Raw genomic sequence first — 27,994 nt, forward strand, 5'->3', positions numbered from 1 at the left:
CGACAATATAATGATTATTTACTTCCATGCAATTTCGCCAATCTCTTACACTAATCTCATTGTATCAAATAATGTCCTATAGAATGGATTTTATTTGTGATTATATTAGATTGTTTTAGTGGGTAAATGGAGAGGAAGTAATTACCTATATTTTAATAACTAATTTGGTCTGTATAGTTTTCTTCTTTGAGCCTAATTCTGGGACTCATTATGGAACTTTGGGAAGATAGGGAGATTCGTTTTGATGTCCCCATAGCGTAAGTATTTTTTCTATCTTTTCATATTATTCACTTTGTTAGGCTACAGTATCAGTATCAGTTGGTCAAATGAAGTATAAGCTAATCATATACATTGGTTTGCTTACAGCTTACTTCACACCCTTCCTTTTGTCTATATAAGTCAGTTTCTTATTATTCAATATTTTCCCAGTTACTAGGGTATGATAACTAAGTTAACTAAATTGTTGTTTTTTAGCCTAAGTCCTAGTGTCATTGACTGCTATGTAAATGGACAAGTTTTTGTAACCTAGGCCTATTATAGGTAGCCATTAAATACATTTTAATCCTGATATTCCTGAAGAAATTGACTCTGGTGCTGGAATTGCTTCTTATCTTCAAAAAGTTTAGCTATATAGTTATACCGGTAAACTGGATTACAACTTTTAGGCCTACAGTTCAGTGAAGTAGAATGTTATGAAAACTTACAACATGAATATAGCCTAACAACCTAGATATCGGCCTACCAGGGCTGCCACCCGTCCCGAATCTGTCGGGACAGTTCCGATTTTGGTTCCTTATGGCCGTATATAAGCCTAAGTTAATCCAGGAGGGAGGGGGGCATATATCCTGATTTTTTCCTAATCAAAGGTAGCGCTCAATCATGGGACCATCTTAATTTTTCCTCAGAATATTTGTTCTCTTTTCAAACTTTACTACTGCAGTATTCAGCTTGTCCATTGCATAAGTAGCAGAATTAGGCATACTTTCTAAAAATTGTACTAATTTTCAAACTTTCTTATCAACAGATTTGATACCGTATCTTTAAAATTATGCATGGTTTTAGCCAAATGAAAATGAGATCTGGGGAAAAAGTCATAGATCGGCTGGACTTTGTGGAAGATACAAAAGGAAATGGAGGGGACAAAGGAAGGTTGATTGTTACAAACCTGAGAATACTCTGGCATTCATTGACAGTCGCAAGGATAAGTCTATGTGAGTTTTAAACGATTACCTAGTCTAAAAAATAAATTATGAGTTTACAACTCTGAATAAAGATCGCTAACAATAAATTGTAGACTTTTTTTCAATAGATCTGTTGTATTTTTTATTGAATATTTTTAGGAGAATAGGCTACAAAAATTTTCTCTTGAATAGCGATGTTGACTTGGTAATTTTGTATTAGGCCTATCAATGTCAGTGGAGATACAATTTTTTATTCAGAATAATATTTTACCCTACATGTTGATGACATTTGACACCAGAAAATTTAGTGCAGTGCCTAACCAATTGTAAAAACATCTATCTTTGCCGTAGCAGAACTTTCAAATACAATGCCATCAGTTACAGTGTAAGGTGGTAAATTAGTATATGTAGCCTACCGTCTTCACCAATACAATTAAGTTTAGGTATTTGTTAAATTGTGGTGACTATAAAGCCTACTAAACTATTGTTTTTATTCCAGCAATCGGTTTTAATTGCATGCTCTCCATTACCACGAAAGTTGTTAATTCGGTGAGCCAAAAGTTCAAATTAAGCACATAGACATTTAAATGTAGACCTATTGCACATGTATTTTAATTTTTATCTCTGTTCATACAATTAGCATGATACACATTCTGGATTTGTATGGTTTACTTATTTGGTCTCGTTTATTATTTCCTAGTACTAACAATATACAACTAATTTCTACAATCATACACTTAGCCCACTCAATTGCTGAATTTTGTAAATAAAAAGTGGCCTCAAGGCCTACCTAATGGATGGCAATTTCAAATGCTTAAATTAACTATCACATGCCAATATTTGTTTTTCATTTTATCTAACTTTTTATTTTGTACAGTTACAAAATCATTTATATTAATTACCGTATATCTTTAATGAATAAAGCATTATCGCCCACCCATTTCACATTGCTATGTGTTTCTGCTCCTAATCTTTTCCTGAAAACTATTTTTCCAGAAACTTCGAGGTACAACCGAGGCACTCTACATTTTGACAAAGTATGGAAGCTCTCGGTTCGAGTTTATTTTCACAAACTTAGTCGCTGGAAACACCCGACACTTTACCTCAGTCATGGGAGTTTACAAGTAAGGTTATATTATGTTTGATCAATAATGCAAATAATATCATTGATTTTGTATAATGCAAGTACTTAGACTTCTCAGTCTTTAAACATCTGAAGCCGAAGTCTGTTTTGATGCGTTTCACATCTGGTTACATTTTAATGCACTGATCTACATGATTCTCTGTATTTTAAGATTACATTTACAACTGCTATGGACCAACTAGCAATAGTTTTAAAATGGGTTTATTGGTTCAAATTGGGTTTAAGCTGGTTAAATATCAATACAGCTATAGCTAATAACAATAAGCAATCAAAAATCCTTTTATATACTGGATACAAAACTTACCTTTATAACTTTCTTTAGCTGATCCATAATGGTAAAATATCCATACGTGAATATTATTAATATACGTGGAAATATATTTATATCTATTATCATACTTTTGAAGGGCACACATACACATACACCACACACACACACATGTAGACGAAACCTTATGTTTAAAAATTGCAAATAGAATTCATAATTTACTGTATATACCGTACTGTATTCAGTGGCTTTTTTGTGTCATGTTGCAAGGAAAACTATTTCAATTTTGTTTTAAAAGCTCACATAGATTGGATGTACGGTAGGTGAATGATGGTACATCATTAAACGTTTATTCCTTGACCATTAAACAATTTTTTTGTCTTTGATTATTTTTAAAATTTAGTAAAAGTTTGTTTGCAATTTCCCAGAAGGTTTTACGTTAACATGGTACCGTATCCATGATGTTCGTGTCGAGGAAAATTCTTGTGTTTAAATTAATGTTATTTAAAAACAACATATTTTTTTCCAAGGGCATACCAGTCTTCTAGAATCTACAGAGACATGAAACTAAGAGGTGCCGTAGTCAGAGATAAGCAGTTAAGAATACTACCCCTTGAGTCCATTTACACAACGGTAGACGGGATTTGGAATCTTTCCAGTGATCAGGTGAAGAACGAGACAACTCAAATTTATACCTTTCATCCCTATCAATATTGTTTATATCAAGCAGCTAGGCTATTTCAATTCAGTAAAAACACAAGTACGTTTTGAAAGTAACATTGATCATAGTTTGGGCTTAGTTGATTACTTGCAACTTGCAATGTTAAATTCAGTATTTAAAATTCAAAATGTTAATATCAGGATTTCGATTTTTTGACTGTTGGATGTAATTTTGTCTGGATTAGGTTTATTTGTAGAGGGTGGATTAAGCTGTGATATAATATGTGGAAGGAACCCCTAGATGAAAAAGATCCACTGAATGCCTTAAAAAGGTGGCATGTAGACAAACACTCACAGCCGATGAAAAAAACGCACATAATCGGAAAAAGTGGAGGCAGTTGGTAAGGCCAAATACCTTTTTGGGTATAAAAAGTTTTGGGAGTAAGAGGGTTATAAATAATTTGGGAGTAAGATTAAAAATAAGTAGGTGAAGTTAACTTACCTAAACTATATGCTGACAATTCTATACTTCCATCTACTCATTTATTAGCCAACTAAGACAAAATTGTTATAGGGAAATCTTGGATCGTTTATAATCACAAACATCCGTCTGGTCTGGTACGCAGAAATGAACGAGAACTTCAACGTCTCACTGCCATACATCTGTATAGCGACGGTAAGTAAATTACTTATTAGGTACTGCTTAAGATTTGATAGTTTTTTAAAGTAATTTATTCGCAACAATGTATTACCATTAACTATTGGATACTGAAGTAGACATCCCATCTATATGGAACAGCTGTTGCCATTTTTTTATTAAAAAAGAATATAGTTATGTGAGCCAGTCACAGAATGTGCTAGGGTCTAAAATTCCATTTCCTACCCTATTTATTGTCCCTAAGTTGATGGGTCATAAAAGTTGCCATAGTTCACTATAAGTCAATCCATTAGTTTGAGTTTGTTAAAAAGTCTGTATTCGACAGAAATTAGTGATTTAGATCTGCCTAACCTATCGGTAGCTCACATCAACTAGCCTACGACAATTTTGATTAAAAAACTTGCGACAACTTTAACATGGAAATGGAATGTCTAGTTGCATTAATAGTCAAAGGCACTACTCTACTTGTTTTAAGAGTAGCCTTCAGAGCACTCAAGGATCCACCCCTTTCCGTTGAATAAGAAAGTTTTAACTCACAATTGATAACTACGCAGGTTTTTGCACTGTTTTGTAAATAGATTGTCATCATATTATTCATAAATGATGTATTCTTGTCTTGGACATATTTACGATTATTTTTGTATAGTGTCTATGAAGTTCCTCTTTTATTGACAATTCCACATATTCATCGTGAAAGATTTTACCGATGTCAACACATACTACGCACTTTCCTGCAGATACGAGTGAGGGAGTCAAAGTTCGGACCAGCGCTGGTGGTGGAGAGCTGCGGTGTCAACGGTGGTTACGTGCTCGGCTTCCGAATCGACCCTCCGGCCAAGCTGCAGAGTGTTACGAGAGAGCTCATCTCACTGTACAACATCCATAGTCAACAGCCGGAGTTTGGCGTACAGTATTCACTTAGCGTCCAGGTGATGATGCTTAGGCTAAATTTATGGTAATGGTTTATATATTTTTGCAAGACGATGAAATCTGATCAAAGTTAGTTTAAGACCTGGTCCTGACATTGCTGATGTACATTGCAGACTCCCCTGACTGAGGAGGCTGCTGTAGTGGCAGAGGAAGTACAGGAAGTAGATGAATCAGCTGCTGAACTCTCTACCAGTCTGGCCACCTACTGTAGTGAAGGTAACTAAATACTATGCTACAGGTTCACGTTTTATGTAATACAATAAAAAACGTTGTCGAAATAATAGGTAGTTCAAATATAATGCTGAATTATCCTGGGTTTTCAAAGATATTAAACATATTTAATGATAACTGGGGTTTGATAAGAGGAAATATAAAAAACAAACTGGCATTGACTAAAATTGTACATTGTGTGTACCACACAATCTGGGCAAGGTCATTCTTCTCCTTCCTTACCACCCTTAAAATATCAACAACATAAATTTGCTATTGGATATCATCTTTAAAGTCAAACCAACCTTCAAATATTTTACTACTCGTGACTACTGCTGAAAATAACTGAGGTAAAGTGTACCGTTAAATTGACTGAATATATTTGATTCCAGCACAGTCACACAATTAAGAGTGTGACTTAATTTTCAACCCCTATCAAACTGATTTAATTTAAATTTTTGGATAGTCAATTATTTTCCCAGTTTCTTGGTGTTAGAATTATTATAGTTCGACTATACAATTTTGAATTTTATGGAAGCACTAGCTGACCCGGCGAACTTCGTATCGCCTAAGTTATAGGTTTCCCCTAAGACAGACCGATGGAAAGAAAGTACCGTTACGTTTAATTTTCAAGATGATCTCGTTCGCATCGCTCAATCACGTCCTGGTTGAAGTTCGTTCGCTACGCTCACTCACCTTTGGGTTGGAGCTCGTTCGCTACGCTCACTCACCTTTAGGTTGGAGCTCGTTCGCTGCGCTCACTTGCCTTCAGGTTAGCTCGTTCGCTACGCTCACTCGCCTCCAGGTTGAAGTTCGTTCGCTACGCTCACTCACCTTTTGGTTGCAAATTAGCTGTTGTCATAAATGTCAAAGAAATAATGGTGCTAGTGCTGCACCCTGTTGGTAATCCTTGTAACTTTAATGCTATTGAACATCATAGAACAGAACCAACTTGTTTAATTGAAACAGCTGTTAAGATTCATTAATTCCATTTCTCATAAGGTTAACATGGGAAACTCCAGAGCCACTGGGGCGGAGCCCTTTTAAGAATTTCGAAACGGGAAATAGTTTACGTCCGATTCGCATACCTACAGAATTTACACACCAAATTTCATAACGATCGGTGAAGTCGTTCCGGAGGAGTTTGCAGACAAACACTGTGACACGAGAATTTTATATATTAGATAGATGTTGGACTTAATTTTTATTTGGTTTCTAAGATTGATTTGGTCTTAAGTTTAAATGTATTTAGATACATTTAAGATTCAATTTGGATTGTTCATTTCTTCATCATTGATATATATATATATATTGTATCAACAAAGAGATTCAGGATGTTTTTCTATCGCAGGAGTGGACAAGGAAGATGTCGCGCCGGTATACAACAGTCAGCTGGGATTGGCTATAGAGCCGTTGCGACCCGGTTACACTCTCGCAGACTTGTGGCAGATCACTCCCCCTCCACCTCACAACCCTCACACACCCGTCTGATGTGGCACTAGACATTCCATTCTTGTGGTAAAGTTGTCAACAGTTTTTGAAATTGAAATGGACGTAATTTAATTGAACCACCAACAGATTGCGCTTAGGTAAAACACAGATTTGTATCAAATAGGCTAATTTTTTAACCAAATTGAACTGATAACTATCTATTGCAAGCCCCGTTTCTTTCAACTGACTCAGTAACAAAAGCTGAAATGAATCAGAATTTAAGACAGAAGCGCACTCTGTAAGTGGTACATTTTACTGTGTTTTTTATGTTTGACTAGCTGTACCCGCGGGCTTTGCCCCGTTTTACTTAATAAGTGAGCTCGTTCGCGTGGCTCAATCACGTCCTGGTTGAAGTTTGTTCGCTACGCTCACTCACCTTTAGGTTTGAGCTCGTTCGCTGTGCTCACTTGCTTTCAGGTTAGCTCGTTCGCAACGCTAACTCGCCTCCAGGTTGAAGTTTGTTTGCTACGCTCACTCACCTTTTGGTTGCAAATTAGCTGTTGTCATAAATATAAAAGAAATAATAGTGCTGCACCCTGTTGGTAATCCTTGTAACTTTAATGCTATTGAACATCATAGAACAGAACCAACTTGTTTAATTTCACTGAAACAGCTGTTAAGATTCATTAATTCCATTTAAATATGAGTACTCATAAGGTTATAATGGGAAACTCCAGAGCCACTGGGGCGGAGCCCGAGAGACCGATCAGAATAAAAAAAGCTTAGTTTTCCTATTTAGTGCTGAAAGAATCAGTGTACCAAATTTCAGCCTCCTAGGTAAATGGGAAGTGGGAGAATTAGTGATGAGTGAGTGAGTGAGTCAGTGAGGGCTTTGCCTTTTATATATATATAGATTAGAAGTATGCTACAGCTGGTCCATATATATACATGTCTGCTTCAGTAGCAAATGGTCAATTGTGTAACCAATCTGAGTGAAGGATTTGTTTGGGGGGGGGGGGGGTGTATAACTATTCCCAGCTACTTCTACCCCTTAATTCTGTCCATCGGTCTTAGGTTTCACGGCGAATCCTAACTGTACAACACTAATTACTTTCTTTTCCTAAGCCTCTCGTTTGCCCTAGTAATGTCAACGTTCTCTGAGCTATAGAGCCGGTTTCAGCCCCAAGTGTTCAGCGAATTTCACCTCTGTCGCAAATATAGATCGATCTGTTTGGCTAAGCCTATTCTAATGTATAGAATTTAAGGTTAAAAAAATGCAGTAATCCATGGAGAGTTTTGGGGTTACTGTTTTCCTTCGGTCCTTGGTTGGTCAAGAAATATTCGCACAATTGTACCGATTTGTTTAGTTTATAAGAGTTTGGTCCAAGATTTCTAAACGAGAGGGAGATTGTTTATTTGAGATAGGCTGGTTTAAATCCCCATCTCAACATGCATTTTGTTTATTGGAGCAATTTTTGAATTTTGATCAACAACTTTGTAATTAGGTTCAATGTACGGTACACTTAAATCTATTTTGCAAATTTATCGTCACTTAACCGAAAACAATCCCTGACCGTGGCACATATGGAAATCAATTAATTTCTAACTCTGATATTTTCATATGGCTCACCTGACAATGATCTTCTGGTGACATATTTTCCTGTGGCTTACTCCACCGTATTTTAATGTGGCTCTGGTATCAACATTATAAATTGCCGAAGGCTAGATTGTTGGGTTATTATGGTAATAACGCACAGTTATAACAATCAAGATAGTGTTTATTATAAATTATATACACATATAAAATGCATTTTAGTTGTAACCAGTTAAACATGTAAAAACAAAAACGAAACATTAACATACAAATTTGTAACAATTAGCCATGTGGTTTTTAGGAACAAACTATTTTAAGTATGGCGTTAAACTATAAATTACAAACATTAACTTATAAAATGTATAAAACCTAGTTACTAGTTCAACTTTGTTTTATGACAACATTAAGATTGACTTAATTATGTGGTCTTTGGATTCAAGGAATAAATTATATTTGAAATATAGATGGGTGTACCTTCACTTTAAAATCCTTTTCTTGCATGTTAGTATTATTTTTCAGTTATTTTTTACACAATAATATTTTATATTATTCGGGGTTATCAGTTATTTTTCTTCTACTACATAATAGGTATCTATTATGTTTTCTTCTAATTCTCACTACATCTCCGATGGCACTTAACGTACTTTTTTATGATTCAATGCAAAGCTACCAACCTTTATGATTACTAATGATTGCAATGTTTAAATTCTTGGCATTTTTACATGATTCCATGTACATTAGTTTGCGAGTTAACTTATAATTGTTGAAAATATATTCACTATTTTCATGAGCATTCACGATAAATGGTCAATAAATTGTAGACAAAATTTTTTGAAATCAACTTCAGTAAATGTCTTCTTGTGGATTTGTTATTTAAATATGAGCAGTCTTGATTATCCACATATCTAAGGCTTGTTATGATTACAGCACTTATAGGTTCAAGACAAATATAATAAGGATACTTAATTGATAAATTTTAAACAAATCAAATAACAAACTTACAAAATTCGAGTTACGTGAACGTCTGTAAGCACCGTAGAAACCTTTCCTTAAAAATATTCTTTGTGCCTCAAAGGCTTTGACTAGGCAAGAACCCCTTGTGAAGTCCACTTCTGGGAAAATTAACGATTCTAGTAGAACCGTTAACCTCCGTCCAAGAGTGTGGCGCTCGTCAGCAGGTTGCTGGAGACATGTCTGTCCGTCGCAGAGATGTCTCAGTCATTGGAAGAGTCGTGCACGGTGGTACCACTGGCGTGTCAGGTCCCGCTCGCTCATGGTTGGCACCCGTGGTTTGCGCTCGGGAGTGATTGCTTGGCCTGTGACGCTCAGCCCTTCGACCCACTCCTCCTCGGTGAGGCTGGAGACAAGAGTTTTCAATTTTCCGCTAAATTCGTTCAGTGTGAAATTTTATCTTACAGAAGTAGCCTAGAATTAAAAATTAGACATGATAGAGAGAATTTCATATGGGGGGAGTAGGGAATGTAAAGTAAAGAGAATATAGCAGAGTTTAAGCTTGAGAAATTATTTTTAGGGATATTTTATGAGTAAAATAAGGTAGGAATGAGAAGATCAGAAGAGGTAATGACAACTTCGAAGAGAGGCAAAAGTAAGACTTAGAGATGGTTTGGATGATGAGAAAGGAAGCAAGAACTGAGAAGGATTCTTATGAAAATAGAGGTTATACTGACTCAGTAGGGGTAAGGAGATAAGACCTGGAAGAAGGCCAATAGAAGAGGTGAAGAGGAATGTGGCAAAGAGTGGAGTGAGATGGTGGAAGGAGAGGAAATGAGGAGGGATAGGAAAATACAGAATAGCGTAGTTGATGTAATAACCATTATGAGAATGAATGTGTATGTACGAAATTGAGAGACATATCTAGTATGCACTATATTAAATACCAATATTTTCAATATTTTTTTTTAGAAAAAAGGAATTAACTCATAACCTGAAAGTTTAGAAACTAAACAACAAATACAAGTAACCGTTTACTTAAACCAAAGTTTGAATCTAGTTGGAAATTTAAAAGGTTTTTTTTTTAATAAAGCTAACGATTTTGAAAACCCACCTGCTCTTGTGCAGACTGATGTTGTGTTCTAGGATTTCTTGGACTTGGACAGAGCCGGGTCTCGACGGGTCTTCTTGACACCTCCCTCCTCTCTGTCAAGCACAAACTACGACCGCTTTAACACAGCTACTCAACCAACAGATATGAATCATGTTGATGTTATAATTACTTTCAGAAACCTGATAGTAAAGTTCTTCAACTAAATTTAGTTTTTTGACGGATAGTCATGTGAGAAATTTTGAGTTTTGAGCCTTCAAGCTTTATCCTAACAAGCTGGCTTTGTTAACCCAATGACACTTTCACAAGTCTTGACAACCCCCAAACTTAGATACCTCTAACACCTTTCATCCGATCCATTTCAATATCCAGCCTAACAAACAGGCTTACCAACTTATTCACATCTATATACGTAAATATAAAATTAATTAAAACTATGTTTTAATGTGTACATATTGTCAATACTGTTTCAACAACTCTCTGGCAACCCTTAGACCTGAATTTGGTTAAGTTACCATAAAACTCTTTCTTTCTTAGTTGAAAATGTGGTTAGTGACAGTGGAGTATTCCAATGTCTTGTGTATATAGTGTAAAGTTGTCTGCTTCTTGTACCAGTTTGGACTTTTCCCATTCAGTTAGGCCTGTTTTCCTCACAAAAGTCCTAAAAACCAAGGCCCTTGTGCTCTATGTTACATTCTTAGTTAATCCTACGTATCGGATAAATCTTTACCTTGCTGTTTTTCTTTTGTCGAGCAGTGCTGGGTGTGAAGTTGAAATCAGGTAGACTTGCTCGCTTCTCTGCTTTTATTTGATCAGTGGATTTCTCGGTTTCTGAAATACAACAGTGTTGATTTAACATTTACCCATCTCATATGGTGAACAGATTTATCGAATATATTCTAAGCCCAAAAGTTTCCATTTTAAGGATTCATCCACATTGAATAGAAGACATGTTCACCTACCTTGGTGGGTCTTCAGCAGCACTTTCCACTGACTAGTGTCGGGTGGAGGGTGTTTGCTCGGCGGGGGGAGTGCGTGATGACCTCTATGACCCCGCTCCGGGGGCCCGTCTTCTCCCAGACCAGAGTCTGACTGGCTAGTAGCAGGGCCTCGCTGCTGGTTACTGGATCATCAATTCAGATTAGGAAGTTCAAAATATGAACTAATATTTAATTTTATGATTTGTTTACACAATTTTAGAATGATTTTGAGATTATTAAACTATTTTAAAATAAAATAAATAGACACAATAAACAAATAAAACATGTTTACTAACTACTGTATTGCTTCTCCTATGATGATTTAACTTTTAAAGTAAAGCACAAATCTTAACTTTACCCCAAAATAAGCAAAACACATTCACTTGTCACCAACAAACACCCATAAATACAGGTTTCAGAAACTACAATTGGATGATAAGTCTAATTGTCACAAAGCATATGGTTTACCTGAAGCTAAGCCTCATCTCGACGTCAGGCGGTGGTTGTGTAGGGTTGCCGCTACTACCTGCAAGTGTCACCGTCCAACAAGCTGTAACAGTGGAGAAATTATCAAATCGCTTCAAACAACAGTAGTTGATCAATAGTTTCTACAATAATTTTAGTTGTGGCTCGTACAGATTTGTTTTTGTGACATTCTGAACAAAATGTGAGGATGTCAAAAAATTTTAATTTTAAATTTTCAGAATCTATAAGACATATAACACTCTTGTATCACTCAGTGATAACGTCTTCTTTTTTGTCCTAGGATGCTAGACTCTAGCCCGGGATTATTTTCACATTACTTCAGGCTAGACTTATGGGTTGCAACATTATCATTTAGATAAAATCCAGTGGGGATCCTTTAAGGACTGAAGTCCTGTGCTCTACCTGTTAATAAACCAAGTATTTCTGGTTCAATACTGGCTCTCAGCATCTTACTGTATCACTATTCACCACTGGCTTTCTGTGACTAGTACTGTTATGGTAGGCATACTTCTCGCTACAGAATACTACACGGATCCGTATTCTAATAATGATAGACAAAAAAGAGAGCAGATGTATAATATTAAGAAATCAGTGCTTTTGTTTTTTTTTTTTTCTAAATAAAGAGAAATTGACTTATAGTAAATGCATATCCTGAGACTTTGTCGTCTTCCCCCTAAATTCTTGAACGCTTTTCCTTCCCATCTCCTTGAAATCCTATGATATCACAAACACTTCACAATTCTTTAGTCACAAATTTAACACAGGTTTAGCTCACCCTGGGGGTTGGCTGGCGCATTGTTGGAAGCAGCACGAGTGTGTAGATGGCGTGAGTGCGACCTACGTTGTAACTGGCGCGACGGCCACTTTATACTAGGTAGAGTGGGGCTGTCCGCAGTCACTGACGTTGAGGAAGATTGCGACAGCTCTGAACAAGCAACTTCCCCTGATCCTGGCGTAACAGATGGTCAGTGGTTTTGGTAAAAGGATTTTAGGATTAGTATTTTAGGTTTTGAAAAGAAAATCTAAGCTTTGCAGTTTGCAACGGGTAACCTGTTATGCCTGTATCACTAGTTATACAATTGAGATAATTCAATGTCCTCGACTAATTTGATAACCTCTCCTATGTGATTTTGTATTTTTCCATACACATCATGACTTTTGAGGAAAAGAATATCAAAATTGTTATCTTACTTGTGCGCTACTATAAATCATTGCCCTTGCCAAAGACAGATTGGTTTATTGACTATTTTAGTTTTATTGTTAAATGCTTCTGTTTCTTTGAGCGTAGATTGTAGTAGTGTAGTTTTTTTATATAAGACGAAGTTAGCTTTACAGTTGCAACACATTTAACGGAAAGCGGTCCGTGCCCATGTTAGTTTTGTGGATGTGCCAGGAATTGAACCCGTTCCTCCCGCACCGAAGTCTAAGACGATAACCACTAACAACACACCCAAAGTTTTGTTAGTGGCTAAGATTGTTTATTAAACCAGGACCATTTACCAAAAGCCGAATGATCATATATAGCATTTTTAAAGTTATTCTTTGGGTATGAGTTATATCACATGATACAAACTCGAACAAATCTTGGAGCAAATTCGCCTGTAAATGTAATGACAAAACTGTATAACTTTGTTTCGGCGTGTGTTGATATTGATTTGTTTGGCTGCTCTTTGAGTTTATTCCGCGGGCGTGTGCTAGGGGTGCTGGCTGACTGAGTGATTGTACTGTGTTGTGTTTTTACACGGCACTGTGCCGTATTGGTCGGCCGGCGCGTTTGGTGCACGCTTGCGGGTTGGACTTGGCGAGCTGGCCTGCGGATTAGTGTTGGCATACGTCCCAACTGGTTGCTTCTGCTCAGAAAACTATACAATATTTTTTTAACCGTTCTCTGAGAGTTTTGTTTTCGCTACTTTATTTATTTATATGTCTGTTTATTGTTTTTATGAAATGTTATTATTATTATTTATTGGTTGTTATCTTGTCTTAGTAGTTAAATATTATGTAAATTGTGATGTTGTACCTACCAAGAAGACTGCATGGACTTTCTAAAATGGACTTAAAGATTAATGCTGCATTGTAATTGGGCTCTATGCCTGTAATGTAGTATTGCCATTATCTAAATAAATAAATATATTTTTGATACTACAATTTTTAACTCCTCTGAGAATAAATAAATTAAGTTAATTCCATGTGTTGTGTGTTCTGTGTTGTTTGTGTGTGTGTGTAGTTTCCTCTAGTGTTATCTTTATTCAAGAGGGTTCACCGATTAACAAACACCTCAAAATAAACACTCTTCATAGCCTACAGCTGTTTTGTATCAGAGGCTCAGGGGTTCAAAATAGAGTTGCCGTGAGAAAAAACTGGTTGAAAAAATATTACTGTGGGAATTAAATCATTTACTATTCTTCTGGGAGTTTTATAATCAAAACTATTTTCTAATTAAATGAAAAAATTCATATACTTACTAGCAAAATAAGTCTTCTCCGTCTGTAGTTCGTGTTTCATCGACGACAGCTTCATGTACCTCAGATTCTGGTCATTATCAATCTGAACTTTTTCTCGCTTCTCCGTCTTCTCTGGCTTCTTTCCGTTCTTGAACTTATCGTTCCGTTTGTTTCTACTCTTGGGGTTGATCTGCGGCAGTTCTGGCTTGAGGTGGGGAGTGTCTGGCAGGGGAGGGGTGGTGGCTGGGGAAGATGTAGGGGTGATGTCTGGGAGTGTCAGATCGGGGGAGAGAGAAGGAGTCTTGAAGCTCTTGTTCTGGTCGCAGATGTTCGGAAGTTTCCCCGCCTCTGGACAAGTTTCGGGAGAAGCGTTGATCTGAACGGTGAACTGATGTCGAAGGTCTTCCTCTGACTTGCCGACCACCGTGACAGTCTTCATTAAAGGTGTGCTTCGCTTTCTGTCCTCCCCTCGGCCATCTTTCGATCCTGGGAAAGAAACAGGTTTAAAACCATAAACTTGAGTTTTAAACTATATAGAAAAAAAAAACTTTTGACATTTTCCTTATGATTAGAGTGCATATTATTACAGTTTATGTCAATATTATGCCAATCTTTAGTGGCTTTTCACTTTGATATTAACAGTTTTTGATTATTGATTATTGATAACTACTGAGGAGAATGTAACATTTCTTAACACTATTTTACCATTTTTTACTCAACATGGTATACGAGACTGACTCATATCACAAGACTTTCATTGTAATCATGATTATTGTAACTGCTTTTAAAAAAAGATGAGTACCGTAGTCTAGTTTCATGGGGTTTTCCAGTATTCATAGTTAATACATATTTATCGATTCAATTGCTTTGAACCATAATACTTACATGTGGAACAACACCATGCACAATTAGTGTGATTGATATTTGCACTGGTGCTTTTGCAAATAGCATTCATAATATTTTTTTAATTATTATTGACACAATTTACTACGAGTAAAATATGAATAGAAGACTTTTGATTGAATTACCTTCATCAGCGTTGCTGCCGTCAGAGTTGAGGTCTTGGCTGTCTCCCAGCAGGTAGAAGTTGATCCATCCTTTAGACAGAGTGAGCAGATCTTCTGATTCTCCTTCTGTCTGAGCCACAGCCAGTGCTTCTCTTCCCTTGGACGCATCTCCTCTCAGACGCTCCAGCTGTTCCTCAACAAGAGATCTCTCGTCTTTCTGCACCTGAGTCTCTTCATTTATCGGCCGGAATCGCCCGAACATAACTCCCGACTGTTTCCCAAACACTCGCCCCTTTAGCAACGTCCCTCCAAGCAGATTGAGCTGTTTCAACATTGCGTCGCTTTTCGAAAGTGATAAACTACCGTGGATCGTGTGCCTTCTCGAGTGCTCGTTTTTGTCTTGATTATTGACTTCGGTTTTTGTATTTCTAGTGAGATTGCCATGGATCGTGTGTCTTCTGGGGTAATCGCCTTCACCGCTTTGGAAGTTGCGAACACATTCATCGTCTTTTTTGTCGGAACTGCTTGTGCTGCTGTCGCTACTTTTGTTTTGACTGTGAGCGATATCTTTCAGTATTATCTCAGACGGCATTGAGGCTCTTCTGCCTCTTGTTGGTTTCGGGGATTTTTTCTCGTCGTTTGAAGACTCGAAGGACCCGCTTTTTTCTTCTGGAATCACTTCAAATTTTTGTTTGAATCTGGTACCCAAGTTTCCTGGCCTGCGTGATGGTGTTGATTTAACGTTGAATTTTGGGGTAGGTTTGTTGAGCTGCTTTTCTAGTTTTGTGATATTGTCCGTTTTGCTGTCAGGCCTCTCTCCTAAAACTGGTGTTTTGCATCTTTCTTCGTCCTTTTCACTTGTGACATTCAGAATTTGTATTTCAGACTCGCAATTTTCATGATTAATTCTCGGTGAACCAGTTAAATTTAACTCAAGTTTATTACTTGGGTCCTCAAGTAAAGGTTTATTTCTGTTTGGGTTTTCTTTTTTACTTTTTGACAATTCGCTGCTGTTGTTTAAAGGTGTTTGAACAGATTTTGATTCAGTGACTGCATTACTAATAACGTCACTATCAACAATATCTTGCACAAGTATGTCTTCAGACACTTGTACAAACATGTCCTTTGAAAAAGGCACTTGGTGGTCAGCACATTTCAACTTTTTCCCGCCTGTTGAATCGATCTCATTTTCATCGTTTGAGTTTTCAATAAGTAAATGTGATATTTCTTTGTCTACGTCAGAATCAACATGAGGCATATTTTCACATTGTACCCATTTATTTTGTAATCTTTGAACTTCTTTTGCTTTTGTTTTAAATCTTGGACTTGGTTTCTTATCAGTTTTTCTTTTTGTTGTTGCAGTATTTTTGTTATTTTCTTTGTCATTTTCATCATCAACCGTTGCACTACTGTTTACCGTCTCCAGCCAGCAGTTTAAGTCGTTTTGTTGATCGTTGTCTATAAACTCACATTTGCGAGGGGATGTGGAAACATCTTTAAGTTTGTAGTCTCCTTGGAAAATAACGTCTTTGTCTTTTTCCGAAGAATCTGAAGGCACTAGGGTGTCAGAAGAGTCTTTACTGGAGTCTAAATCCTCCCATTGTGTAAATTTTGACATTTTCCCAGAAAATTCGTCAAGTGACCTCGTTTTGCTACTACATTTAGAAGAAAGATCACCAGCGGATGAACAACAGTGGTGGTGTTGTTTTTTACTTTTCTTCAAACAGTTTTTACCTTTACACTTATGAGCATGGGTTGATAATTGATCAGAGTGTTTCTTTACTTCCAACCCTCTTTTCAACAACTTCTTTTTCAGTTCTTCAGGAATCTGTTCTACTTTTATTTCACCTTCCTCACCAGTGATTGATAAAAAGTACGCTTGTGATTCCTTGGAGGTTTTTTTGGGAGCTTCACTTTCTTCAGGTAGAAGAGTGATTACGTCACCCCTGACTAGCCTATTGTCGTATTTATTGTACAGTTTTAATCCTCTGTTCTTATCGTCACTTTTACTATCCTCCAGACTATCGGCCAAGCTCAAGTCACTGTCACTGGAACAGTCCATTGAGGAAGTGTTGACTATCATTGATAGAGTACGAGGTAGTGCAGAAAATCTTGGAATTACTAATTCCTTACCGGGAATTTCCCAATATGTACCTCCAGCGACGGAGCCCATGGTAGTTTCTTGGTCAACGAGTTTACCATTCTCGTTATCAACCGATATATTGCATTCTAAATCATAGTTTTGGTTGGTTTTCATTGGTGGACTTGATGTTTTTCTACTGGTCAACAAATTACATGGCTGGGGTCCTAGTTTGTCTTCTAAAGCAGGCATGACGTTCCCTTTGAAATTACCTTTTGCAGCATCACTACATTTTGAAATTACTTCATATTTTATATTGCCACAGAATTTATCCTGTGTATTTTCACTCCTAAGTTCGACGGTTGTGTTGGCAATGGTCACATCAGAATTACGATCTAGTATAGAACAAGTTTCAGTAAATCCCAAATTTTCCAACATGTTTGATTCATCGGTTGACTCGTTTATGGCAAGTGAGTCCATTTCAAAATCGTCTCTAGAGCATGGTGTGTTTATTTCAAGCGAATCAGGATTGAAACCGGATTCATCTTCTGTCATATACATATAGTTGGTTTTATAGTTTTTACTTGGCTTATGACTTATGTTTGCATTTTGAATTTTCTCACTTGATGATTGTGTTTTGCTTGACTCTGACTCTGTCATATACAAATAGCCTTTAGTGTAGTTTCCAGCAACATTTTTTGAAATATCTTTTTTGTTTTCTGGTGTTGAAACTTTGGTGATGTCCGAGGAGTTGGACTCGGTCATGTATAAGTAATCAGTGGTACATTTTCCACTCTTATTTTCTCCAAGATAGCTCAACCCCTTGCATTCTCCATCTCCTTCACTCTGAGACAAACGTTTAGTTGTTGGCGTTGATTCAGACTCAGTTATGTAAAAGTTACTTGTAGCATTTCTCCCACCTGTTTTCTTATTTTTGTGATATCTTTCATCTTCTTGTGATTTTGATGTACTTGATGATTCAGTCATATACAAATAATTTGTAGTAGAGTTTCCAAAAGCTTTCTGATCAATAGCTTCTACTTCACTCTGTACGTCTGTGACTTTATTTCCTGACAAATCTGATTCAGACATATACAAGTAATCAGTGGTAAAGTTACCACCTTGTTTTGAAACAGCTGTATCTTCTTTGACAGGAGTTGAAGTTGTTGTTTCCTTAGATTTTTCTGATTCTGTCATGTATAAACATTCAGTTGCATAGTTAGATGATTTAACAGTTTTAATATTCCTATTCTCTTCTGATCTACATGTATCTGATGGTGATTCAGATTCTGTCATGTACATGTAGTTTGAAGAATAGTTTCCTGCATTCTTGCGTTTCTCAAACTTTTCTTCTTTGTCTACCTCTCGCTCTTTAGTATCGGATGATTCTGTTTCGGTCATGTACAGATAATCAGTTGCACAGTTTCCGGCACTTTTCGTAGCAGTTTCAAGTGCCTTTGGAGATTTTTCATTTTCTTCCTCTGTTTCTAATTCCTCTTTATCATTCCCTTCCTTTATGTCAGTATGTTCTTCAGTGTCTGTACGTGCTGTTCCTCTAGTGTCCAGAGAATCTGACTCTGTCATGTACATATAGTTTTTCGTGTAAGTTCCAGCATTCTTCCTAATCAATTCTGATCCCTCTTTTACATTTGAGTGTACCAATCCAGTAACTTCTGATGAATCGGATTCGGTTATATACAAGTAATTAGTATTGTAAGCTCCAGTAATGTCTTGATGAACTGAAGTTTCTTTGATCTCAACATCTTTACTCTCTGAAGCTGAGGTTCTGCAGGTGTCCGGGGACTCAGTTTCTGTCATATACAAATAGTTTTTCGAATAGTTCCCTCCGTTCTTTTTACTTCTTTTAGAATTTTTCCCATTGTTCACCGTTTTAGTTAATCCTGACGATTCAGATTCACTCATGTACATGTAGTTGCTTGTGTAGTTTCCAGCTTTTGGTTGGTCGTGACCAGCATCTGTAGTGTCTGAAGACGTAGTTTTAGGTGCTACGGACGATTCAGATTCAGTCATGTATAAAAAGTCTGTTTTATAAGCTCCTGTTATATTTTTATTAACTCTATGGTCTGTATCTTCCGTTGGTGTTGATTCGGTTTCTGTCAGGTATAAATGACTAGTTGCTTGATTGCCTGCAAGTTTTTGATTACCTTCCATGTTTGTACTTGTACTACTAACTGAACCTTGTGTCAATCCAGACTCGGATTCAGAGATATATAAGTAATGGTCTGCTTGATATTTTGCACCACCTCGAAGAGTTTGAAATATTTCATTTTCTTTGATGGTTGATAAAGGTTCAGATAATTGAGTGTATATGTCCTTTGTCATTGTTATCTTATTGTTGTTTAGCTCTAAATACGTCTGGGAAGTAATTGATATTTTTCTCTCTTCTTTTTCTTCGGTATTTTTGTTTATGATTTTATTGTTCGATAAATTTTGAGGCTCAGGTACTATGCCACTTTCACAGCTTATTACAGCGCTTATTAAATCCAATGGTTTTGGTTTTACATCGAGATTAGATTCTGATTGATGAGTTGAGTCTTTCTGTTTGCTCTTAGGTGAGACGTCTACAAGTGTCGTTTCAGAATCTATGACTAGTATCGGTGAAATATTTATGTTTGAACACTTTCCTTTGGATTCGGCACTTTCCGGAGTAATTGACGTTAAACTGACCGTCGAGTCTTGAGTTGACGTCGTTCTATCGCTAACGGTTTGGTCGAGAGTCATAGAGCTAGTCGTAAAGTCAGTTGACGACTTTAGTTCATTGGATGACATCATTTCAGGACTCGTAAAACTACATGATTGTGATCCAGAATCGTCGAGACTGCAGCACTTTCTTCCCTCGGCGTTGCACGCTTCGCAGTCCGTGATGTAGCACTCACTCAGCATGTTCCCTTGGGAGTCGTACGTGTGACAGGTCGGGGCGGGAGTGGGAGTGCCTTCGGGAGACAGGGATTGTTCAAAATGAAGTTGTTGTTCTATCGTCAACTCTTCCGTGAATATCTGATCGTGGTGTCTTTCACCAGGCGGACTAATTCTCTGATTGGATTCCGCATGTAATCCATTTGAAATATACGATGATTCTATTCTCGAACGTGATGTTGATAGTTTATCATGTTGAATATCACTTTGCATCAAACTGGACAAGTTCTCGTCCAAAGTGTTATCAGTCTCGGTACACTTGTCTTGATCTAGCACCACCGAGTTTCTAAGTTCAGAATCATAGTTTTCAACATCGTCTTCTGAGACTTGAGGACTGTCGTGAGGATCTAGGATTAGATCGGGAACTCTGAGGAATCTCGCGGACTCGATCACAGCTCCCGGCAAATTGAGCTCGTTGTACACTTGGTTTTGGTTCGCGCTGACATAATCGAACACTTCCTCACTCGGAGCCAACTCTGAGTTGGAACTGTGCTTGGACACCTCTTGTGAAGGTATAATGTTGACGGTTGGGACGGCGCGATGACTGTCTGGCGCACTGGTCTGACAAGCCTTGTGACACATGCGCCGCACCGCTCCACTGCTGGTGCCGATGCTAGGTACCGACGGCGTCGGTGCGGTCACAACGTCCGACGCTGAGGTCTGGGCACGACTCAGCGTGTATTTGCGCATCACAGTCTCAGGCACAGAGTATCGTCTGTATGGAAGTCCCATCCTCGGCGCAGGCTGGTCCTTCTTGCCTGTCCCCATCACATCTGCGGCAACTTTGGCGGGCTTGTCCCTCTGCTCACTGGAAATAAAAATTTGTTTTAGTTGGATGTTTGAATTGTGTGTTACAATAAAAGTGTTCAAGGTGTATTAGTACAATATATTAAATAAGCTTATATGTTACTGACAATTTATAATTATTCTAAAAAAGGCCGTACAAAAACAGTTGAAGAGAAATCATAAGAGTTTAAATTACTGAGCCTAAGAGTTTTACTGTAGCCGTTGTATTTTCTGTAAAAGTGTACTAATATGCCGTAAACTCTCAGAGAATTTTTATATTCTGTCCATTCCAGCAAAATATCAGCACTCTCCTGATAATGATTAAATCTAAATCACTCCTTTATAAACAACTTGTTAATAAAACATGCCTACAGTAACAATCTGTTTTAGAATGCAATTAATTCAAATCATGATATGCTTAAATTTCTTATATTTGAATTTAATTTTTTTTTAATTTTGAATTGGATAAAAAACTGCACTTGGGAGGTCAGAGGAGTTTCATTTATATAAAATCCAAACCATATTACAAGTGTGCTTATAAATTAAAAATTGTTAATATTTTTTTTATTTTTAACAGTTAGTTATGGTCTACTAATAAACATATAACACATAAACGCATAAATATCTTTTAAATAGCTTAGGTACTGTATTTGATCCAAATTAAATCACAATAAAATGTGCTTGGTTCTTAAATTTAAATTTTTGATGCTGTCTTTTCTATCTAACAATCTAAAAGGGGCAAGGTCAGAACATAGTGATATACCATGGTAAATTTGTATACAAACAAAATTTCCAATGTAATGTAGCTAAATAGCAGCTCAACCGTAACACATTCAGTAAGGATATCAGTAGATTATTATTGGAGCCTCTTAATGTTAACTATTTTATTCGTCTCATCAAGTAGGTTAAGGGTGTTATTTCAACATGATTGAGTGTGAGACGAGGATGAAAGTTTGATACTTTCTAGCAGTTTGCATCAATTAACAACGATGCAGATTCACCACTCAACCTACAAGAGGTTGTGGATGGATAGTCACAGTGTTAAACAATATAAGACAACAGTGATAGAAATAGTGATATAACAAGTGTAATGCAAAGATTACACATTTATGATACCGTTCTCTTCGTTCAAAATCATATTGTATTTTAGTGAATTATGCACATTTTGCAGCAGGATGTTCCATCATCAGGGTATATAATGTTGTAATCCATATTCTATCATACGCCTTCTATTAACATCCTCTAATTAAGAGTAAATTCTGCTGAAGACGTCACAACCCGTGCCTCAAAATTAATTCAAATATGGTTTTTATGCATGGGCGGTAAAAATCTTCTGCAGGAGTTTTGGCAAAGGTCAAATGTGGCAAAAATGTGACATTTACCGTCTTGTATGATATTACAGTATATGTAACTGTAAATTAAAGAGTATTTATGGAAACCATGTTTTCTAACTACAATAAATCTTTATTGTCAAGATGTATTTCTTTGACAAAAAATTTATTAATAAAATTTATAATTTTTCCAAATTATTAAAGTTTACACTTGCATTCAGATATAAGTAGCTTTGTCATAAATAATTTGATAAGATTTTGTGAGTTAAAACAAGTTTGATTCAACTTTCTGATTACTCAGAAAGTCAATCAAATGTTTTGAGCTAACAGACATTTATACGATTTTCTGAGTCAACAAAAATGTTACCTGTACGATTTTCTGAATGAACACAAATTAGATACAATTTTCTCAACACAAATTAAATAGGTATACAATTTTGTGAGCCTACAATGTGGTGTGGTACAATAACAATGTGTAACAGACATTGGTTACGATTTCCTGGGTTAACAGACATGCAATTTACTGAGTTGACACATATTTCATACGATTTTTTTATTGAGTACGGTTTTCTGAGCTCACACAAGTTTGACTTACAATTGATAAAGGTAGCGGTAGGCGAACATGGCCTCAGACTATGGCTAGACGGGCGCAGAGTGTGGAATTTGGTCGCTAAAACTGGCAATGATCCGTCCCGTCCCTCTTCCCATCCCCTCAGCCAGAGATAACACAGAAGAAACCCACCTAACGCTGTCTGGAATACTGTTCCAGCATACAGACGTTTTACCTTTGCCTACATACACGGGTTTTTTACTGTACCGAGGATAGAAAATCTAAATAACGTAATTTTTTGCTTTAGCCTGCTAATATTTAGTGGAATCTCTTTTTTCACATTTTATGCTAACTGGGTTGGGTACATTGTTGAATTGAAATGGTTCTAAACTGGTTTGATACAGTTAATATTTTGCCTTAGTTCAAATTTTTTATAAAAAGATTTTAATCATTTTATCTACCGAAAAAGATTGGTTAATCATTTTATCTACCGAAGTTGTAAAAACAGTTTCAGTCGCTGTATAAATGAGAAAATCGCAACCAACCAACAAAAGTAATGTCAACAATAGCTTATTCCCAATATGGGAAATTCACTAAAAAGTATTTTATCATTGACTATATGCAGAGTAGACTTTCCATCTATTGTAAAATTTGAAGCCAAAAAACGTGGTGCAATCTGTTGAGATGGTCTACCAAAATGAAAATAAAATTCTGTGTTAAGTGATAAATCAACCAGCTGTTAACACGGATTTTAATTAATATTCAACCTATTCAACCCAATACACTAGTACCCTCTGATGAGTAAGAACGTCATATATTTTCTTGGCTTCAATTTCTTTTTGGATGGGAAGTCTACTCTGTGTAGGCTATAGTCAATGATTTTACAGTTTCTCAGGAATTGTATCACTTTGGTGGTCTCTGACCAGATGTTTGTGCCTTGATTCACTTAGCCCTCGATTACGCAGTGACAAACAAACATTGTGTGATGACGTCACCATGTACAGATCCGTTGTTTGTATCGTTGGTCATGATATATTAGCTCTCGCTGACTCGACTGCGCTCGTCGTATTACCATTGACTTTGAATACCGGTAGTGCATGTAGACTTCTGGTGTAAAATTTGAAGTCCTGTTTTGATGTATTTAAATTTGGTGACGTGAGCGCGCTTATGTCGTCTAAATTGAAGTTTAGGGTGCATTTTAAGATATGTATATGCTTTACTCTTTTACATCTGTTCAATTCAGTTTCCATACATTTAAAGTTGGCTCAATAACAAACAAAAAATAATAAAAAAGTTAATCGACTAAGAATTTTAGTATCGCCAAAGATCAAACTCGATCGTTTATAGATTCATACTATTATACTTAAGACAATAAGGTTAGTTCTGTCCGGGTATGTAGAGAGTGTTTAGTTGTAAAACTATTTGTTTCTGGCTGTTTAACAACTTAAAATTTTTTGCATCGTAGGCAGAGCACTCTATTTACAACGTATTATTTAAATTATAGGAAACTTAATTTAATAATGCGGACGCGGTTTAATTCAGTGAATTAATGTTTTAAATTTGTTATTATAACGAAAGAGTAAAAAACAAAACAAAAAATCCGCTCTGATATAAAAGTGAAACACTTGCACTAAAGTAACAAAAAGAATAAACTCTAATCAAACCAACAGGATAATAGATAAATAATAAATAAAACAACCAATCTAGTCCCAAAATCTATGGTGAAATATAATTATGTTTCATGTGTGATTAGGTAGAAAATCACCTATCATTTGATGTCTTGAATAAATACTTCTGATGTCATCAGATAACTAGTTTCAAACAAGGAATGAAGACTTTTTTGTTGTCAATTATTTAAAAAATACTTAACTTGTTCAATGTTGTATACGTTGATAAATACTGGCATTATTCTGGTATATAATAATTATTAAGCAGAAATATTCAAATCCAACGGTTCGTTTAAAACTCGCAAATAATTGATAGTTCTATGAATAATAAAGTGTAAATAATTGGGTATGACAGGTAGGTACACTCTGTTGATCAACTCGAGGGTTGTACAGTCAAGGACAAGACTGCCAATCAATTGTTCGATACTATGATATCCAGGAGCTTAACTACTTCTCAGGCTCAGCCTATCAGTTCGTTCTACTGTAAAGTATATTTTGTGTTCACATCTTTATTTGTTCAAATGGAAACTTATGTCTTTTACAGATTGTTTAGGGTTTCCGAGTTGAGGCATTTTCTGACTATAAATCCTTGGATCTACGATTCTAATACAAGAATGTTTTATAGCCTCAAATAAAGTTGGCAAATGCTATTGTGAAGCAATAATTATGAAAATATGTGCGGGGAAATAGATTTGTTTTAATTTGTATCGTTAAAACTATATGTTTCAAAATAATAACTTCTTAGAAAACAATTATTTGTACCAAAGTAAAAACTGACCGTTGGGTTATCGCGTAGTCTCGTGACTTTTAACCTCGATCACTTTCAATTATAGTAGGTTCCTACTTTGACTTTGAATACTGCAATAGACTTCTCATCCTATTGTTGTAAACTCTGGAGCGTGTTTAGTTGCGATTCATGTCCTGTTCCGTTTGAGTGGTCCAATGTCGACTCGATGTTTTTCTCTCGAGGTAAATTTTACAGACAGTTCTTTACAGGGTTACTATAATCATTTTGTGAATTGCCTATGTAGGTAATAACCTATTATTTAGTTTAAATGCATTTCTATTAAATTATAATTTACAAATAGTAAACATTCAAACGCATTCTAAATTCTGGACAGAAACACAGCTGGAAATTAGCGTCAGCTGATAACTTTATCACTATCAATCCTATCAATCAAATGGACTCATCTAAATCGTAGTTTAACCCAAATAAGGACGCTAGATTAATGTGGGGATGAGTCAGCCACATGTAGCTTTGTCACTGACTACGATCAGCTGTTTACTAGCCGCTACCATTAAATGGGCTAATGTTCAAGAACAGCTGTGTACAAACTCACCAAAACATGCCTTATGATCCATTGGATGACAAATACGAGAAATGATTACTCTATGTTCCCCCTACAAATTTGATGAAATGAAAGCCCGATGATTGACAGCCGAGTCCAGTTTCAGTTTCGAACTATCGAAAAGCGATTGACATCCTTAGGCACACCTAGATGGAAGACATCCATAGATCGGTTGACATCTATACATTATCATCCATAGATTGACATCATATAGGGTGACAAATCTAGGGATTTTTCACTCTATTAGTTCTTCCTAAAAAAAGTTATTGCTTTACCTTTGTTGTTGTTTCTTGAGTTCACACCCAATCGTAATCTACAGCCAAGAACTATCGAAAAGCTACTAACAAAAGATGACAAACTTAAGATACATTTTCTGTGTGGTTCCTTCTACCAATTGATCCCAAAGAACAGCTCGGTCCATTTCCGAATCCCCAAAAGAAACTGACTGTTCCTAGGATGACAAATCTAAGAATTGTATACAAATACTCTAGTTTCTCCTACCTGTCAAGGGAGAGACTCCTGGGTGGAGGCCAGGCGTCCCGGATGGTCCAGAGGAGCTCCTCAATAGTGGGCGGAGTCCTCGGTACCAACGACGCCCCTGGAATCACCAAATAGCAGGGTGAGGGGATGTACCACCAATCCATCGTGGAAACACAAAAACTCACATACACACAAACACTCGAATATCACAATGGATACAACACTGTCACAATCACTTCAAGGACTTCATGAACTACATTTGACTGCGAATATCCTCAAAATGCACGCATCCGCGGCCCCATACGCGCGGTGCCCCGGCCTCCGCCACACTGGTTATTTCTTAATTGAACGTCGACAATTCTACGCCGCGCCACATCCTCTTCCATCGCCCTCTCGGCTTACACTAAACACTGAACCTCGGCAATGTGTTGGATTAGGTCTGTATCACGCTTGAAACACACTAATTAATTAGATGCAAAGGAAGCTCGGCACACTGGTGCAGTGTTAATTTAATTACTGAAGATGTTAAGGTTTAAAAGTTGCTCTGGAAGAATTTAATAAATTTAAATTTGTAGATGAGAATATGTCTGCTGTTGCCAGTTATTAATTGATAAGTTATTGTTTATAATTAATTTATTTTTGTAAGAAAACTTACAACCTGAAATTGTGAAATAAGAGAAAAATAGTATGTGTGCTCCCACGACTCACTCTAAATTTTTTGTCTCTTCCTTCCTAAAAGCAAATTTAGCAAAGCGAATTTTACGAAGTTGAATTAATCAGATTGAAGACATATTGCGTTTAAAACAGATAATTACCAACCTTAAAGGATTTTTCCTATTTTGTATTCGCTATTTAACTTTAATTCTTAAGTTCTACCGATATCTTTTCAGATTCCTTTGAATATTCTCTTTTCGGAATAAACCTATTTCTTTTCCGAGGTAATACGAAATTCTTTCAACTTTTATTACAGTTCAATGCATTATATCACACCTTTTACTATTCAAGGGACTAAAAATTGTCACGATACCGTGGACTTAGTTCAAAAACAAATTCCTACACAATAATTATAAATCACACTACAACATCCCCTCCTAAAATTATAATTCGAAACCAACAATCAAAATACTCTAATTATCCTCCTTAATAACATCACTGAAAGACACTTCGCCTGGATACAAATAACCTCATAATATTGCTATAGTTAGTATGATGGAACCTGTCGCCTGAGGCTCCTACTGGGACTGCTGGCACGGGCCTTAATTAGCCAATACCCAGGTAGGTGGAGGATTGGGAGACAGGTTCCATCATACAGACTATATAAACCCAGACAGTGCAATAATGCCGTGCAGTCTTGACATTTTCGGTGCAATTATTTATATTAGGCTATTGTCGTGCACTGCCGCCACACACGCATGCTAGGGCCGCGACCTAAATAATGTCCGACTACTTGACTACGACTTGTGATTGACGCAAATTTGGAGTGGGCGAGACCTTCATCCTTGGTAGTTTGTCACTTGATGACTTGTTAGTCAGAATTCCGAGAATTAGGACTTTGTAGCTGAGAAACAGAATTTCACTCATAATTTTCATTCGTAGGGCCTAATAAAGGTGCATCCATAACATGACCTAACCTAATAAAGGTGATTCCATAACATAACCTAACCTAACCTAATAAAGGTGCATCCATAACATGACCTAACCAAACCTAGCCTAATACAGGTGCACACATAACATGACCTAACCAAACCTAACCTAATAA

The 27,994-nt window shown here is 36.6% G+C and overlaps 2 protein-coding genes across 5 annotated transcripts; one reads left to right on the plus strand and one right to left on the minus strand.

Annotated features, from left to right (window-relative positions):
* Positions 1 to 5: 5 nt before the first annotated feature.
* On the plus strand, positions 6 to 6,628 carry LOC128992581 (Bardet-Biedl syndrome 5 protein homolog). Its single transcript, XM_054416228.1, has 9 exons — positions 6 to 257; positions 1,063 to 1,211; positions 1,681 to 1,730; positions 2,178 to 2,305; positions 3,124 to 3,259; positions 3,828 to 3,929; positions 4,649 to 4,840; positions 4,955 to 5,057; positions 6,403 to 6,628. The coding sequence occupies exons 1-9, from the start codon at positions 211 to 213 to the stop codon at positions 6,540 to 6,542; spliced, it is 1,047 nt and encodes a 348-aa protein (XP_054272203.1). The 5' UTR covers positions 6 to 210; the 3' UTR covers positions 6,543 to 6,628.
* Positions 6,629 to 8,264: 1,636 nt separating this feature from the next.
* LOC128992163 (uro-adherence factor A-like) lies at positions 8,265 to 26,488 on the minus strand. Of its 4 annotated transcripts, none has more exons than XM_054415603.1 (9): positions 26,257 to 26,488; positions 15,077 to 20,880; positions 14,070 to 14,534; positions 12,380 to 12,553; positions 11,587 to 11,668; positions 11,101 to 11,261; positions 10,869 to 10,969; positions 10,142 to 10,233; positions 8,265 to 9,433 (listed from the first exon to the last, which is right to left on the minus strand). In XM_054415603.1, the coding sequence occupies exons 1-9, from the start codon at positions 26,397 to 26,399 to the stop codon at positions 9,295 to 9,297; spliced, it is 7,161 nt and encodes a 2,386-aa protein (XP_054271578.1). In that variant the 5' UTR covers positions 26,400 to 26,488; the 3' UTR covers positions 8,265 to 9,294. The 4 variants fall into 4 exon arrangements, with proteins under 4 accessions (XP_054271578.1, XP_054271581.1, XP_054271580.1 ...); XM_054415606.1 differs by having other exon boundaries at positions 9,321 to 9,433; positions 10,142 to 10,247; XM_054415605.1 differs by lacking the exon at positions 8,265 to 9,433 and adding an exon at positions 9,443 to 9,501.
* Positions 26,489 to 27,994: the final 1,506 nt, after the last annotated feature.

The sequence above is a fragment of the Macrosteles quadrilineatus genome, unplaced genomic scaffold, assembly GCF_028750875.1.
Source record: "Macrosteles quadrilineatus isolate MER2022 unplaced genomic scaffold, UCM_ALF_1.0 Scaffold_4__1_contigs__length_99947679, whole genome shotgun sequence".
NCBI classification, from domain to species: domain Eukaryota; kingdom Metazoa; phylum Arthropoda; class Insecta; order Hemiptera; family Cicadellidae; genus Macrosteles; species Macrosteles quadrilineatus.